The sequence below is a fragment of the Phyllopteryx taeniolatus genome, chromosome 11 (assembly GCF_024500385.1).
Source record: "Phyllopteryx taeniolatus isolate TA_2022b chromosome 11, UOR_Ptae_1.2, whole genome shotgun sequence".
In the NCBI taxonomy this organism is placed as follows: domain Eukaryota; kingdom Metazoa; phylum Chordata; class Actinopteri; order Syngnathiformes; family Syngnathidae; genus Phyllopteryx; species Phyllopteryx taeniolatus.
The window spans coordinates 8,135,305-8,149,052 of NC_084512.1; the positions used below are offsets into that span (position 1 = coordinate 8,135,305).

At 40.9% G+C, this 13,748-nt stretch overlaps 1 protein-coding gene across 6 annotated transcripts in view; it reads left to right on the plus strand.

Annotated features, from left to right (window-relative positions):
* The window catches only part of LOC133486070 (regulator of microtubule dynamics protein 2), a 62,974-nt gene that overhangs the window by 33,953 nt on the left and 15,273 nt on the right, over positions 1–13,748 (plus strand). For all 6 annotated transcript variants that reach the window (XR_009790904.1, XR_009790908.1, XR_009790906.1 and 3 more), the window contains 4 exons: positions 1,809–1,869; positions 8,091–8,166; positions 9,873–9,950; positions 12,183–12,281. Coding sequence is in view for 1 of the 6 variants with exons in the window: in XM_061790688.1 (XP_061646672.1) it covers positions 1,809–1,869; positions 8,091–8,166; positions 9,873–9,950; positions 12,183–12,281 (314 nt within the window). In the remaining 5 variants the exon portion in view is untranslated. The remainder of the gene's footprint in view (positions 1–1,808; positions 1,870–8,090; positions 8,167–9,872; positions 9,951–12,182; positions 12,282–13,748) is intronic.

Below are 13,748 nucleotides of genomic sequence, written 5' to 3' on the forward strand. Positions count from 1 at the left end.
TGTAGGTGGAATTCTTTCCCATTCTTGCTTGATGTACAGCTTCAGCTGTTCAACAGTCTGCGTTGTCGTATTTTACGCTTCATAAAGCGCCACACTTTTTCAATGGGAGACAGGCAGTCTAGTACCCGCACTCTTTTACTACGAAGCCACGCTGTTGTAACACGTGCAGAATGTGGTTTGGCTTTGTCTTGTTGAAATAAGCAGGGGCGTCCATTAAAAAGACGTTCATTTGATGGCAGCATATGTTTCTCCAAAACCTGTATGTACCTTTCAGCATTAATGGTGCCTTCACAGATGGGTAAGTTACCCATGCCATTGGCACTAACACAGCCCGATACCATCACAGATGCTGGCTTTTGAACTTTGCGTCCATAACAGTCCGGATGGTTCTTTTCCTCTTTGGCCTGGAGGACATGACGTCCACAATTTCAAAAAACAATTTGAAATGCGGCAGTTCCACCTGAGGGATCGAAGGTCACGGGCATTCAATGTTGGTTTTCGGCCTTGCCGCTTACATGCAGTGATTTCTCCAGATTCTCTGAACCTTTTGATGATATTATGGACCGTAGATGATGAAATCCCTAAATTCCTTGCAATTGTACGTTGAGGAACTGTTCGACTATTTTCTCACTCACTTGTTCACAAAGAGGTGAACCTCGCCCCATCTTTGCTTGTGAATGACTGAGCAATTCAGGGAAGCTCTTTTTATACCCAATCATGGCCCCCGCCTGTTCCCAATTAGCATGTCCACCTGTGGGATCTTCCAAACAGGTGTTTGATGAGCATTCCTAAACTTTCTCAGTCTTATTTACCATCTGTCCCAGCTTTTTTGGAACGTGTTGCAGCCATAAAATTCTAAGTTAATGATTATTTGCTAAAAACAATCAAGTTTATCAGTTTGAACATTAAATATATTGTCTTTGTAGTGTAAATGTAGGTTGAACATGATTTGCAAATCATTGTATTCTGTTTTTATTTATGTTTCACACAACATCCCAACTTCATTGGAATTGGGGTTGTATATACAGAACAATCTAATTTTGGGGTAATGTGTCGCTACATTTGGCTGTTACGAGTAATGTACTCAAGTACTCTTCCTTAGTGACACAAATACTGCAATTGTCATTACTTTGACACTGTTGAGAAAAGTTAGAAAGAAATAACACGAATCTAATCCACTGTTCAAACACTCATATGGCTCAACCCAGAATTGACTACAAATCCTGTAATTGGCACTAAATTGAATGAAAAGCCTACTTTACACCTTCTTAACATTCCGCAAGCTTACTGATATATTTGGCATTGAAAACCAATATTTACAAATTATAACACATCCAATTAAAACATTTATCAGTAATTCAAATATGCTGACTCTGCCCTGGCAATCTTTCCCTGGAAACAAATGCATTCTTCCAAATACAAATAAAACAATCTCATTAGGCACACATCCCTCATTGAACGTAAATAGTAGTTACATTAATGATTAAATACAGCCAGGAAAATAAACTACTCAACAAATCTTGTTCACAAACAATACAAATCCTTGAAACTGAAAATAGACCTAATCCACTCCTGGATCTTTTTAACACATTTTCAGCACGTTTGCAACGCATTTAATAAGATCAACTGAAGCTACAGTTTTTGGAGGCATTTCAACGTATGTAAAGAGAAAAAAAGAAAGAAGAAAATTGTCCTGACTCTTTCCCCAACTCAGCTGGCATAGGCTCCACCACACCGAAGCGGTATAGAAGATGGATCGATACATTATCATCATTTTCTGTCGTTTTTGTTAAACATTTCTCTCTTAGGAAAGAAGGTTGGTGAGGATGCAGTGGCGCTGAATCCTACATGTGCTGAAAGTCACCAGTGGTAGGCTAAATTGTTTATTTCTTCCTGTTGTGTTCCATTATCTGTTCTCAAAGGTGTTAAACCTTCTACATAAAACACAGACCTACAAAACAGCAAAAATTAAAAAACATCAAATCACACAAGACACAGTTTGATGGCCTGTGTTAAATCATACAACATAGTTTTTTCTAAGAAGACATGAACAAAAACAGCACAGGTACTTTTCCTTTAATGACATTGTCAAGGTGGCAAGGCTTTTTGAGTGCACGTCAGCCTGGAGCACTGACCCACGGTTCAAATAATGCAAATAACTAGACATGCTCAAAACGTTTAAAAGTGGCTACATTTACAATAAGGAAAGCACGCAAAGGTAAATTTTTTTTCTGTCCTTTCACTTGCAGATTACCAAATCACACATCTGAGAGTACATTTAGTTTGAGGAATTCAAACGCATCTTACCTTTGCTCAGATAAACTGACATTTACGCAAGTATCTTAATGAAGTGATAAACAGCTGTCTTTTCATGCTCCTGCACTTCTACTATGTTGGGGCTTACTTCACTTAAACCTTACATATTCAACTCTATGGATTTGTGTTGCTTGAACCCATTGTAATTCTGACAGATCTGCATGTGGAGCTGATGTTTCATTGATTTCAATTCCTCTTGTTGATGTTACATTCGATGCATTATTTTAACAAATGTGATATTCTCTAATTTAGCACAATTGACATACATGGTTCTCACTGTTAACTTAGACACACTGACAAAAAGAAGAGACAATTTTTTTTCTTGGTATGCCTAACTGGTTGTTCATGAAATCCTCTTGCTTTTAATCTGTGTGGCAGAATGGGCCTGATGGCATCAGAAATCTTGTTGGTATTTGTGCAGGCCTCATTGGTGCATTCCTCATCTGAAATGATGCTCATGTCAAAACTTGATCATACATGGAATCTACAGCTGTAATGAAGGAGATCTGAAAGTTCGAGTTAAAAAAAAAAATTAAACAGGACATACTGCTTCAAGAAATCATACATGTTCCCATTCTATTTACGTTTACTGAAATCTGGTATGACATCTAGTTTATTTTACATAAGGTATACTAATTGGTGTGGTTTGTTTATTTGCAATAGTTTTCTACTAATACTGTCTGCAGTGTATGTAGTATATGGTTTTCATTACATTCCCCCAGTTAGTTTCGATTGTTATTGAGAACATATTATTTTAATCGTACCTGAATTCAGTTTTCAAGTAAAAATGTCATGTTTGTTAGGCTATAATTAGCATTAGGTCACTCATGAGCCACAACACGTAAGAAATATAACACAGTGTTTGTTTTGTTAATTAAAAGAAACAGCTTTTCCAAAGCTTAATTGTTAATCCTACATCCGCTGATGGAATTTTCAGGATTCTTAAATCGTTCAAAAACGACATCTAAGATCTAGGTGGTTGCAAAGTAAATTGTAAAAGGAAGAGACAGTGACTGGGAAAGGTACCAGGCAGTGTCACAAGGAAGTTTATCTCTAAGGTAACTGTTTACAAAGTGTACTGATGCCGTGAGAATACTTGTCACTTGTTTTCCTATGTGCCGCCCAGCCTGTCACGATTTGGCAGATGTTGTTTAGAAGAGGATTGGCTGGCAACCAGTTTAGTGTACCCTGCCTCCTGCCCGATGATAGCTGCGATAGGCTCCAGCACTCCCGTGACGCTTGTGAGGATAAAGCGGTACAGAAAATGGATGGGTGGATGGATGGATGTTTGGAAGAGCTGCCTTTCAGTTTCTGCTTTGCCACTGAAACTGCTACGGAACATTCTTCGCCCTGCTGAATGGAGGGCTTTTGGAACCTTTCCCTTGGCATTGATCCTATTTTTTTTTAACTAGATAGATCTTTCAGTTTTGTTGTCTTTAAAACGGGGTAGGGAGGCAGCCCAATTACAATTGTCAATTACAATTGTCAACAAACTACTTCACCAAATAAGTTTTGTTTGAGTCTATCAAAAAAACAAAGGCTTACTTCCTTCATAATGTCAATGGTACATTACAAAGCAATCCTTCTTCACCTGGATATCGTCCAAATGTTGACTTTGAAACGTCATTCAGTAAATCCAGTTGGGTTACAACACAAATCCAGTTACGTCAAACCAGTTGTACACCTCTCTTTTTATATGTCCTATTACTGTCTGTGATCTGTAAATATCTGCAGCTAAATTGTTCCATTCACAAAATTACTCACTCAATTCACTCAAATGACTTTATTTTATTCTAGTTTATTTTAGCGCATGTGTTGAGAAATTGGCCCGTAGCACCATTTAATGGGGCCCGTTGTTGGACCTGAATCCAAATCTAATTTCAACAACTGCATGCATTGAGATGCACCTTTGGATTTTATTACACCACATCAAAACAATAGCTGTGTTTGTTATAAATGACAGCCATCTAATCGCTTGCAAGAACTCTGACGCTTAATATAGCACCAACTATTGCAATGAGTAACCTGAACCTGTTAAAATGATTGATAGGCACATACGAGACGTTTCTGAGTCTCATTTGAATTCACCTTTTTGCACCCAAATTTTGGATCACTGGGCTCCTCTCAAGTTAAATAATAGCACAGTAGTTGAAAGTCAATTGAAATTACAAGGAGATACTCTGGCAAAGCAGTCAGTCAGGTAACAATCTTGAGTTCAGTCTGCAAGGACTTGGACTTTGGAGCCGAAGGAGACTGGTTCAAGAAGTCCCACTACAGACAAAAACAAAAAGACATCTAGTTGTGGGAGAGATGCTAGTCTGGTTGCTGGCTACTGAATAGGTTCGCTTGACGAAGGCATCGTCCCCACTACCCGGCTCAAGTAGTGCTGCATTCTTTGCGCGCCTCTTTCACTCTGAATCTCTCCTTGCATGCCTGCATGTGTGTGATTTATTTTTCTGTGGCATGGAAAATGAAGTATAAATCTGAGTGGGAGTTGAATTCCCCCTTGAACGACATGAATAAATATAATAACTTTGAAATATATTATGACGTATACGGTATGTAAGGGTACACACAATTTTTGTCTGGTTCTCAAAGAAGGACGTGATTGTTGCTTGGTGCTCATTTTTTTTTCAAAACCTAGCCAACTCACTGAATAAACAAAATTGAGGGATACATAGATAGCATTCCATGTATTTTATTTTTTATTGAATATGAATAAAACCAGTAAGTTAGTTATACAGCGGGTACGGAAAGTATTCAGACCCCCTTAAATTTTTCACTCTTTTTTATATTGCAGCCATTTGCTAAAGTCATTGAAGTTCATTTTTTTTCACATTAATGTACACACAGCACCCCATATTGACAGAAAAAAAAAACAGAATTCTTGAACTTTTTCCAGATTTAATAAAAAAGAAAAACTTAAATATCACACAGCCATTAAGTATTCAGACCTTTTGCTCAGTATTTAGTAGAAGCACCCTTTTGAGCTAATACAGCTATGAGTCTTTTTGGAAATGATGCAACAAGGATGAGATCCTGCCCCAAGTGTAGGAGTTCAAGTAACTGGGGGTCTTGTTCACGAGTGAGGGAAGAATGGAACGAGAGATCAACAGGCAGATAGGTGCAGCGTCTGCAGTGATGCGGACTTTGTATCGTCCGTGGTAAAGAAGGAGCTAAGCCGAAAGGCGAAGCTCTCAATTTACCGGTCGATCTACGTTCCTACCCTCACCTATGGTCACGAGCAGTGGGTCGTGACCGAAACAACAAGGTCCCGGATACAAGCGGCCGAAATGAGGTTCACCTCAAGGCATTATTGCCCTCTACAGGGTGGGATTCCTCATTGCAGTTATCCAGAGGCCTGACGATCATACACAAACTGCACAAGATCCTCCCCTACCCATCCCCGTTAAAAAAACGCCATTGACGGCTTTAGACGGCATTGGCAGGGAATAGTTGGATTCTGAATGATGTCTTTGGACGGCATTGGCCGGGAATGAGTTAAATACTGGGAGAATATAGTCTGGTCGGATGAGAGCAAAATTGAACTGGTTGGTTTCCATAATGCACACCACGTTTGGAGGAGAAATGGTACTGCACATCACCCTAAAAACACCATACCAACAGTGAAGCTCAGAGGTGGGAACATGAAAGTGTGGGGCTGATTTTCAGCAAATGGTAAGGGTAAACTTCACATAATTGAAGGAAGGAGGAATGGGCAAATGTACCGAGACATTCTTGATATAAATCTGCTGCCATCTACAAGGATGATGAAAATGAAACGAGGGTGGACATTTCAGCAGGATAATGATCCAAAACATACTGCCAAGGAAACTCTCAATTGGTTTCAGAGAAAAACTAAATTAAGCTGTTAGAATAGCCCAGCCAATCACCTGACTTGAATCCAATTGTAAATCTATGGAAAGAAGTGAAACTCAAGGTCCATAAAAGAAGCCCACGGAACCTTCAAGATTTGAAGACTGCTTGTGTGGAGGAATTGGCCAAAGTCACACCAGAGCAATGGATTCGACTAGTTTCTCCATACAGGAAGCTTTTAACCTGTCATTGCAAAAAAAGGCTTTTGTACAAAGTATTAAATAAATACCAGTTGGCGTGTTCAATACATTTTCCCTGTTCCAGTTCACATTATTACACACAATTTAATTTCTGATCTTATTTATTCTTCTTTATTTGTATGTTTGGATTACTTGGGTTGTTCCAAACATCTGGTGAAATTTTCAGGTCAATAGTACCTTTTGAAGTATATTTAGTGAGTAGCGTTAACTACTTATTTCAGCCGCCATATAGTATACATCATGTATTATGGAGCCATCTCCGCTGAGACAAGAATCTCCGCAGAACCCAGCGCCCCATGAAAAGAAGCTGCACGAAGGTTCATGGCAGAATGCGACCGTGGTCGATGAATTGGATAATGTTATGCAAGATTCACATCGTGGCAGATGATTGACGAGAGTTACCGCTAACTAGCAACTAAGCTAACTAGCTGGTAATAGACAAAATGTTGCCGGGCAGCGTGGAGTACGCATTTTTCGGCACAGAGACCTGCTCAAACAGACCTGAGCCACAGTGAGGGATCATGACGATTAAAGTAATGTGCTCACCGCCCGCTTTCTTTACGTTGTCGCTCAATCTGCGACCTCAAAAAACTGCACACAGGACTTAAACAGGGGGCTATAGATAGTTTTCAGATAATGAAAATAGAAGACAAATAGCAATATCGATTGGGGTTTCAAGGGGCCAAGTCCGAGCACTAATACATTGAGTTCTCAGCAGGCTGGCAGTTGGGGATGCATTTCCATTCTTAAGGCACCTTGTCAGGGTAAGTTAATGATCTCACCATGCAAATTAGCCCTGCCTCTCGCCCAGAGTTAGCTGGGATAGGCTCCATCACACCTGTGACCCTAGTGAAGATAAGCGTTATGGAAAATGGGTGGTTCTGCCTTTGATTCCTCTGTGATGGTACAAAGGTGTTTGACCTCTGTAAAGTTTTATTTCAAGCATGTGCTTCTGTTGCCTCACTATTGTCACTATGGCAGGATTGGCTTGTCCCCGGGGCCTCTTCCCGGTGGGATGTGCCTGGAACACTTCACCAGAGAGGGGTCTGGGCGGCATCCTAACCAGATGCGCGAGCCACCTCATCTAGCTCCTCTCGATACGGAGGAATAGTGCCTCGACTCTGAGCCTCTCCCGGATGACCGCGCTTACCCTATCGGACGAAACTTATTTCGGCCGTTTACATCCGCTATTTGGTTCTTTCGGACGTGACTCACAGGGTAGGAACATAGATCGCCAAAACATGCACTGTTAAATAAATCAGTAAAAGGTGTTTATGTGGCTCTGTCGTTCGTGTTTGACAGAGTACCAGCATCATTAAAGCAGCCTTGCAGTGAAAATACTTTGATCAGCTCCCTCCACTCTTCTTCACACACTCAGCTTCATTGTGACATACAAATCCCAAAACTCAAACATTTCTTTGTTTCACGTCCCCACCTGCCCTGCTGTCAAAGTCAGTGTTTTAATTAGCGGGAATTAGGAAAAAAGTGAACCGCTTGCTGATACTGTCGAATAAAGAGTCTTGCAAAAAGGATTGTTTTTGGAAAATGCTTAAGGTTGTATTTCCATTATAGTGATGTTGATGAAACACCAAAATCTGGTTATTGGCAAACCGTTTGGCCACAACTGTAGGTTGACCAGTGCTTAAGCAATAAAATGTAATTCAGTAGTAGAATAACTTTCTGAATGGTACCTTGCAGGTATGCCATCATGTGTGGAATTATGGCCGAATATGACACAGTGCAGAACAAGATCAAGAATGGCTACATTTTTAAGGTAAGTTGTTGTAGTCATTGCCCTGTGGCTAAATTACATTGAAATGTTTGTACATTAAGCGTGTACATTTTATTTTCGGTGTGTGTTTGTGTGGGTGTGTATGTGTGTGTATGGTATGAAATGTCTTGTCTTTGGAATAGTATAGATAGTAAATATATACAGTGATCCCTCGTTTTTCGCGGTTAATGGGGACCAGAACCCCCCGCGAAAGGTGAAAAACCGTTAAGTAGGATTTGCCCCCCCGCCTCCTTACGAATTTTCGTGTATGTGGGTACCGGAATGTTTAAAATATGTAAACAGTATTTATACTTTACATATTTGAGACAAATATTACAACAGTACACATATTTACTTAAATATTTAATTATAAAACCTTATACAGTAATTAAAATTCATCAACATTGCCTTCTGAGAGAGGCGAAGAGGCTTGCCTTGGTGAGACTCTGAGACTCCCTTGGTGAGACTCTGAGACTCTTCTGCTGGAGGCGCTGTTGGTGTAGCTGGGGTTTTACCTTGGAGAAAAACATGGTGATGGGTAGTTGTTGTCTTTGTTTTTTCTTTTGCTTCAAAATTCCCCTGTACAAGGACATAACCCCGTCTCTTATTACGCGGAGTTACCACATGTTTCGCTTCCTTATTGAAGCAGTTTTGCTTCCTCTTTTCTTGATGTACCCCACTGTAGATGCATTCACGCCATAATGGCGTGCCACACATGCATAACTTCTCCCCTCTTTGATCATATCTAAAAGTTTCACTTTTTCGCTGATGGTCATCATCATCTTCTTCCTTTTGGGCGCCCCGGAGGAAGCTTTCGCAGGGGCACATCGCTTAGGTGGGATTGTAAGGGCTTAACTAATCAAAAAAAGTTATCGCTTAAACAAAAAAAGTTATCACGAACACAACACTAAGATACAGTATGCGTGGACGAGACTGGCGAGACACAACAAGGGAAGATGATGGGCGAGGCTGCGATGATGCGCAGCCAATCAGCTAACAGGATAAATCCACTCGTGCTCTCATTGGTCGATGTCGCGCCGGGAACCAATCATGCGCCTTGTATGAGTGCCCGTGGCATGTACAGTACAGTACAGGCATGTACAAAGCCTCTTGAGTCAACTCATCTCTCTGTTTGGCATGCATCAACATGAAACAACGCGTCTTTCCGCAATATGGCTGCTGATATGGCCGTATTTTTTTCATTTTAATTTTTTGATGAATTTATTTTTTTTTTTTTATGAATATTTTGGAAAAACCCGCGAAGCACTGAAGCCGCAAAACGTGAAGTGCGAAGTGGCGAGGGAACACTGTGTATATATAGTATATAGTAGAGTGAACCACTCCCGCATCCTTTATCCTTTAACGTTGCATAAGCATGTGTGTATGTGTAATAACGGCGTGTAGCATTTTATCTTCTGTCAGCGCCCTTCCCAAAACACAATTTACCTGAAAAGGTATTTGGCAGGTGAGCAAAAGGAGCGAAATATCTAAAAAAAAATGGTAGAGAGGACGTGGAAAAGCAGGAGGGGCGTCTGTGGCCGAAGTATGCGGCTGCTTGCCACGATCGCGCGTGTGAGACATGTTTGTGAAGTAGTTGTGGGTTAGTGAAGCGTGACAGATCAGGTCAGAACAGAAGGTGATGGAAATAGCAGCCGTGTCATGAATAGACAGTAAAAATATTCCCCTTGTCTGTCTGGTGTCCTCCTCAGGATCATCTGGATAAAGCCATCGAACTGAAGCCTCAAGACCCCCTGTCCTACTACCTGCTGGGACGCTGGTGCTATGCTGTGTGTGACACTCACTATCGCTCATCTCTCTCCCACATCCATGGGCACTTTCCGCACTGAAAGCTGACCCGACCTCTCGTCTCGCTTTGCAAACACGCCCACTGTTTTCCCTTAATCACTGCCTGTGTTTTGGATTTCCTCGAGGTTTGTTATTCCAGGAGCGGGTTACAGGACAGCAGCTATTGTTAAATTTAAAGGTCCTGTATTTTGGCCTCCCCTGAGTGAGTCTCTAACATGGTATAAAAGTAGTCAATTTCACCTGAAAAAACACCTTGATTTATTTTCAGAAGAGGCCCCTCTGACAGCTTTTTCTGTTTGACCCAGTTTTGTATCTGCTTTGTCCATATTTGGCTAAGACCGCCCCCTCTCCTCTGATTGGTTGCCTCCGTGTAGAAGACCCACATGTGAGAGCACATGTGTTTGTTATGTTGACAGTGCTGGCTCGAGAGCGGAAAGGCGGTGATTTTTGCTAGTGACGTAGATAAGTTTGCGAAATTCGAATGACCTAATTTAAGGCCCCTTGGAAGAAAAATGTCTGGAACTCAGGAATTCGTGGACAATTTTAAATTATATTTCACGTTTACTGAGGCATCATTGAAACAGTATTACATCCTAAATAGTCAAAAATAAAAATAAAAAGTTGGTTTGGCAAAATACAGTATGTGCCCTTTAAATCACATTGTAAGCTAGAGCATATTTTCATGCAGCTTCTGTTCTTTATGTTGATGCTATGGCAGATTGTTTTCACAATCTCGGGTCAGCCAGTCATTCAGCTACTTGCAGTTTATTTGGAGCATTGCATGACTCATTTATTTTAGTAGTTATTTTTCTAGAGTTGCTGCAGTCAAAATGTCATAAAGGAAATATGTTTTCAGGAGCTGTCATTAAAGTCAACAACACGCAAATTTACTAAACATGTTAGGAGTCAGAAGCGGTTTGCTAACAGCTGTGTTCACAGTCTGAGTTTTATAGGCTCTCTGTTGTGTTTGCATGTCCCACAATGATCTATTCTTTGCACTCGGCATGCGCCTTTGTTTGAAAGCTTCCACTGTGATGCCATGGCAATACTACACCTGTAATTAGACGGTACTCAGACGAATGGTGTGGAGCAGACACATTAATTACTGTATGGACTTCCTGCCATGTGATAGAAGAGCATTTATTTGTTCTGTCTGTCACTATGCCTCACTGGCATAAATAGATGAATAAAAATATCCTATCAAACCTAATAACAAAGATTTCACAAGATGGTACCAAAGTAATACTTTTATTGCTTACCAAAGTAATACTTGTATTGCTTAGCCTGAGCAAAAAATAGGTAACTAGCTGAGTGTTTTGGTTCAGAACAGAGAATAGGTTCCCCCCCAAAAATGTGCATGCGAATGCCAAACAGTATCTGGGGCTTCACTGTACTCTTAATGAATCAGTTTTGTGCGCAATACACAACAATGTGGTTATATTATCCACCATCCATCATAGGTTGCATTTACATTCATTCTTACATTAACTACAATACATAAACTTAAAAAGATCACATATCTATTTGACCTTTTTATCACGAATTGGATGGAGGCTGAGAGGTTGTGATGAACACTTCATTGAAAAAGGGAAATGTAGATGGTCCTTGAGGCAGGGAATGCGTGGCAGGCGGTGACGAGGGCAGGCGGCTAGCTTGGCGGCGTGGGTGCAAGGAACACGGAGGGAACACTGAGGACAAGGAGAGACACGGAGGTCATAAAGGAGACAAGGAATTGAGTAGGCTTACGTGTAGACTGAGGAGCCGTGGTACTGCTGTAGAAGCTTCAATACTCTGGCAACGTTTTCTGGGATCAGGCAGGCTTAAATGCAGGTGGTAACGAGGACTGATTGGAGACAGGTGCGCGGCCAAGGAAGGTGCTGTACAGAGCGAGGATTGGAGAGAGAGAGAGAGTGCGAGAGGGTGCAAAGCGCCACCCAGGCTCCAACTGAAGAACTGCAGGATGGGTCATGACACTTTAGCAAAAAACCTGTAGTAAGAGATAGTGTGTCTTTATGGACGTTGTTTGTAGAGTTGGATTCTGTAAAAGCAAAAATCGAGGACTCTTAGTCTTAGTCTTGAAAATCTCACTTGGTGCTGTACATTCAAAATTGGTCAGTCATCTGGCTTTTAGCCCTTTCAGGATTTTTTGTTTGTTTGTTTGTTTTTAACAAATAAGATGCACTTTTACTACAGTCTGGTGTCCCTTTTTGCAGGTAGCCCAGTTATCTTGGCTTGAGAGGAAAGTTGCTGCTGCATTGTTTGGAGAACCTCCCAGCGCCACAGTTGAAGATGCACTGAAGAATTTTCTCAAGGTTCTGTTTTTCCCCATTCATACTAATCTACTTGGCCATATCCATTTGATAAAACAAAAAGAAAATGTTCTTACACCTTTCCACTCTGGTCTCTGTCACTATTTTGAGGGTGTTTTGATTGTCCATCCATCTATCCATCCATCCATTTTCTGAGCCGCTTCTCCTCACGCGGGTCGCGGGTGTGCTGGAGCCTATCATTGGGCAGAAGGCGGGGTACACCGTGAACTGGTTGCCAGCCAATCGCAGGGCACATAGAAACAAACAACCATTCGCACTCACATTCACACCTACGGGCAATTTAGATTTTTCAATTAACGTGCATGTTTTTGGGATGTGAGAGGAAACCGGAGTGCCCGGAGAAAACCCACGCAGGCACGGGGAGAACATGCAAACTCCACACAGGCGGACCGGGGATTGAACCCCGCTCCTCAGAACTGTGAGGCTGATGCTCTAACCAGTCGTCCACCGTGCCGCCGTGTTTTGATTGTTTAATTTTATGATTTAAGTGTATTAAGAATGGGATAAGTAGTTTTTAACATTTGTTAATAAACAAAAATAAACCTGTTCTAAGTACAGTGGCCTCTCAAAACTTGCAGAGTTCGTCGGTCAAACAGTATTTGTTGATCATTTCAAGGGAACTATGTTCCAAAACAACCTTCACAAAAACATTGACTACAAAATTGTTTTGACAGCAGACCCTTTTCCAGAACGTAGGGCTGGGTGATTAATCGAAATTTAATCGTGATTTCGATTTTGGCTTCTCACGGTCATAAAAATGTTATAATCGAAGAAAAATGATTACTGTACCGCGGCACAGGTTGTGTTTGCGTTGTAAATGCAACGGTGTTGCTTGTAGCAATCGTATGACGCATCTTCTTCTGCCCTCCCTGAGTGCGTTTTAAGATGTTTATTGACATCCCAGTTGAAGTTTACTGTAAAACTAAACGCACAACAAAAATAATTACACAAATTGTATTTTTAAATAAGAGACACACATTGTTTTAGAAATCGCCAGCTCATCCTAACAGTCACTGGAAAACCCTATTGACGGCCTAGCTAACGTTAGCATTAAATCACGGGGGGGATTTACCTTCTAATTTTTCTTCTCTTTTTTTTTATCTTATTGTAAATATGCAGCTCCATACATGCATCGCACCACACTGCCCATACGAGGCCAAGGTGCGCCCAGCAGGAACAGCTGATACAGTCATGGCTTTGTATAGAAAGACACAAGTGCTTTTTCCCCCGACTGTCTGACATTAAATCAGACTAAAGTTTTCCTGTTTTAGGTCAATTAGGATTACCAACATTATTTCTATTTGCTGAATGCCAGAATATTGATCGAATAATTTTTTTTAGACAAATATAAAGTGGTGTGAAAAAGTGTTTGCCCCCATTTTTGCACGTTTGTCACTGCTAAATGTTTCCCATCATCAAACAAATTTAAATATTAGTCAAACACAAGTA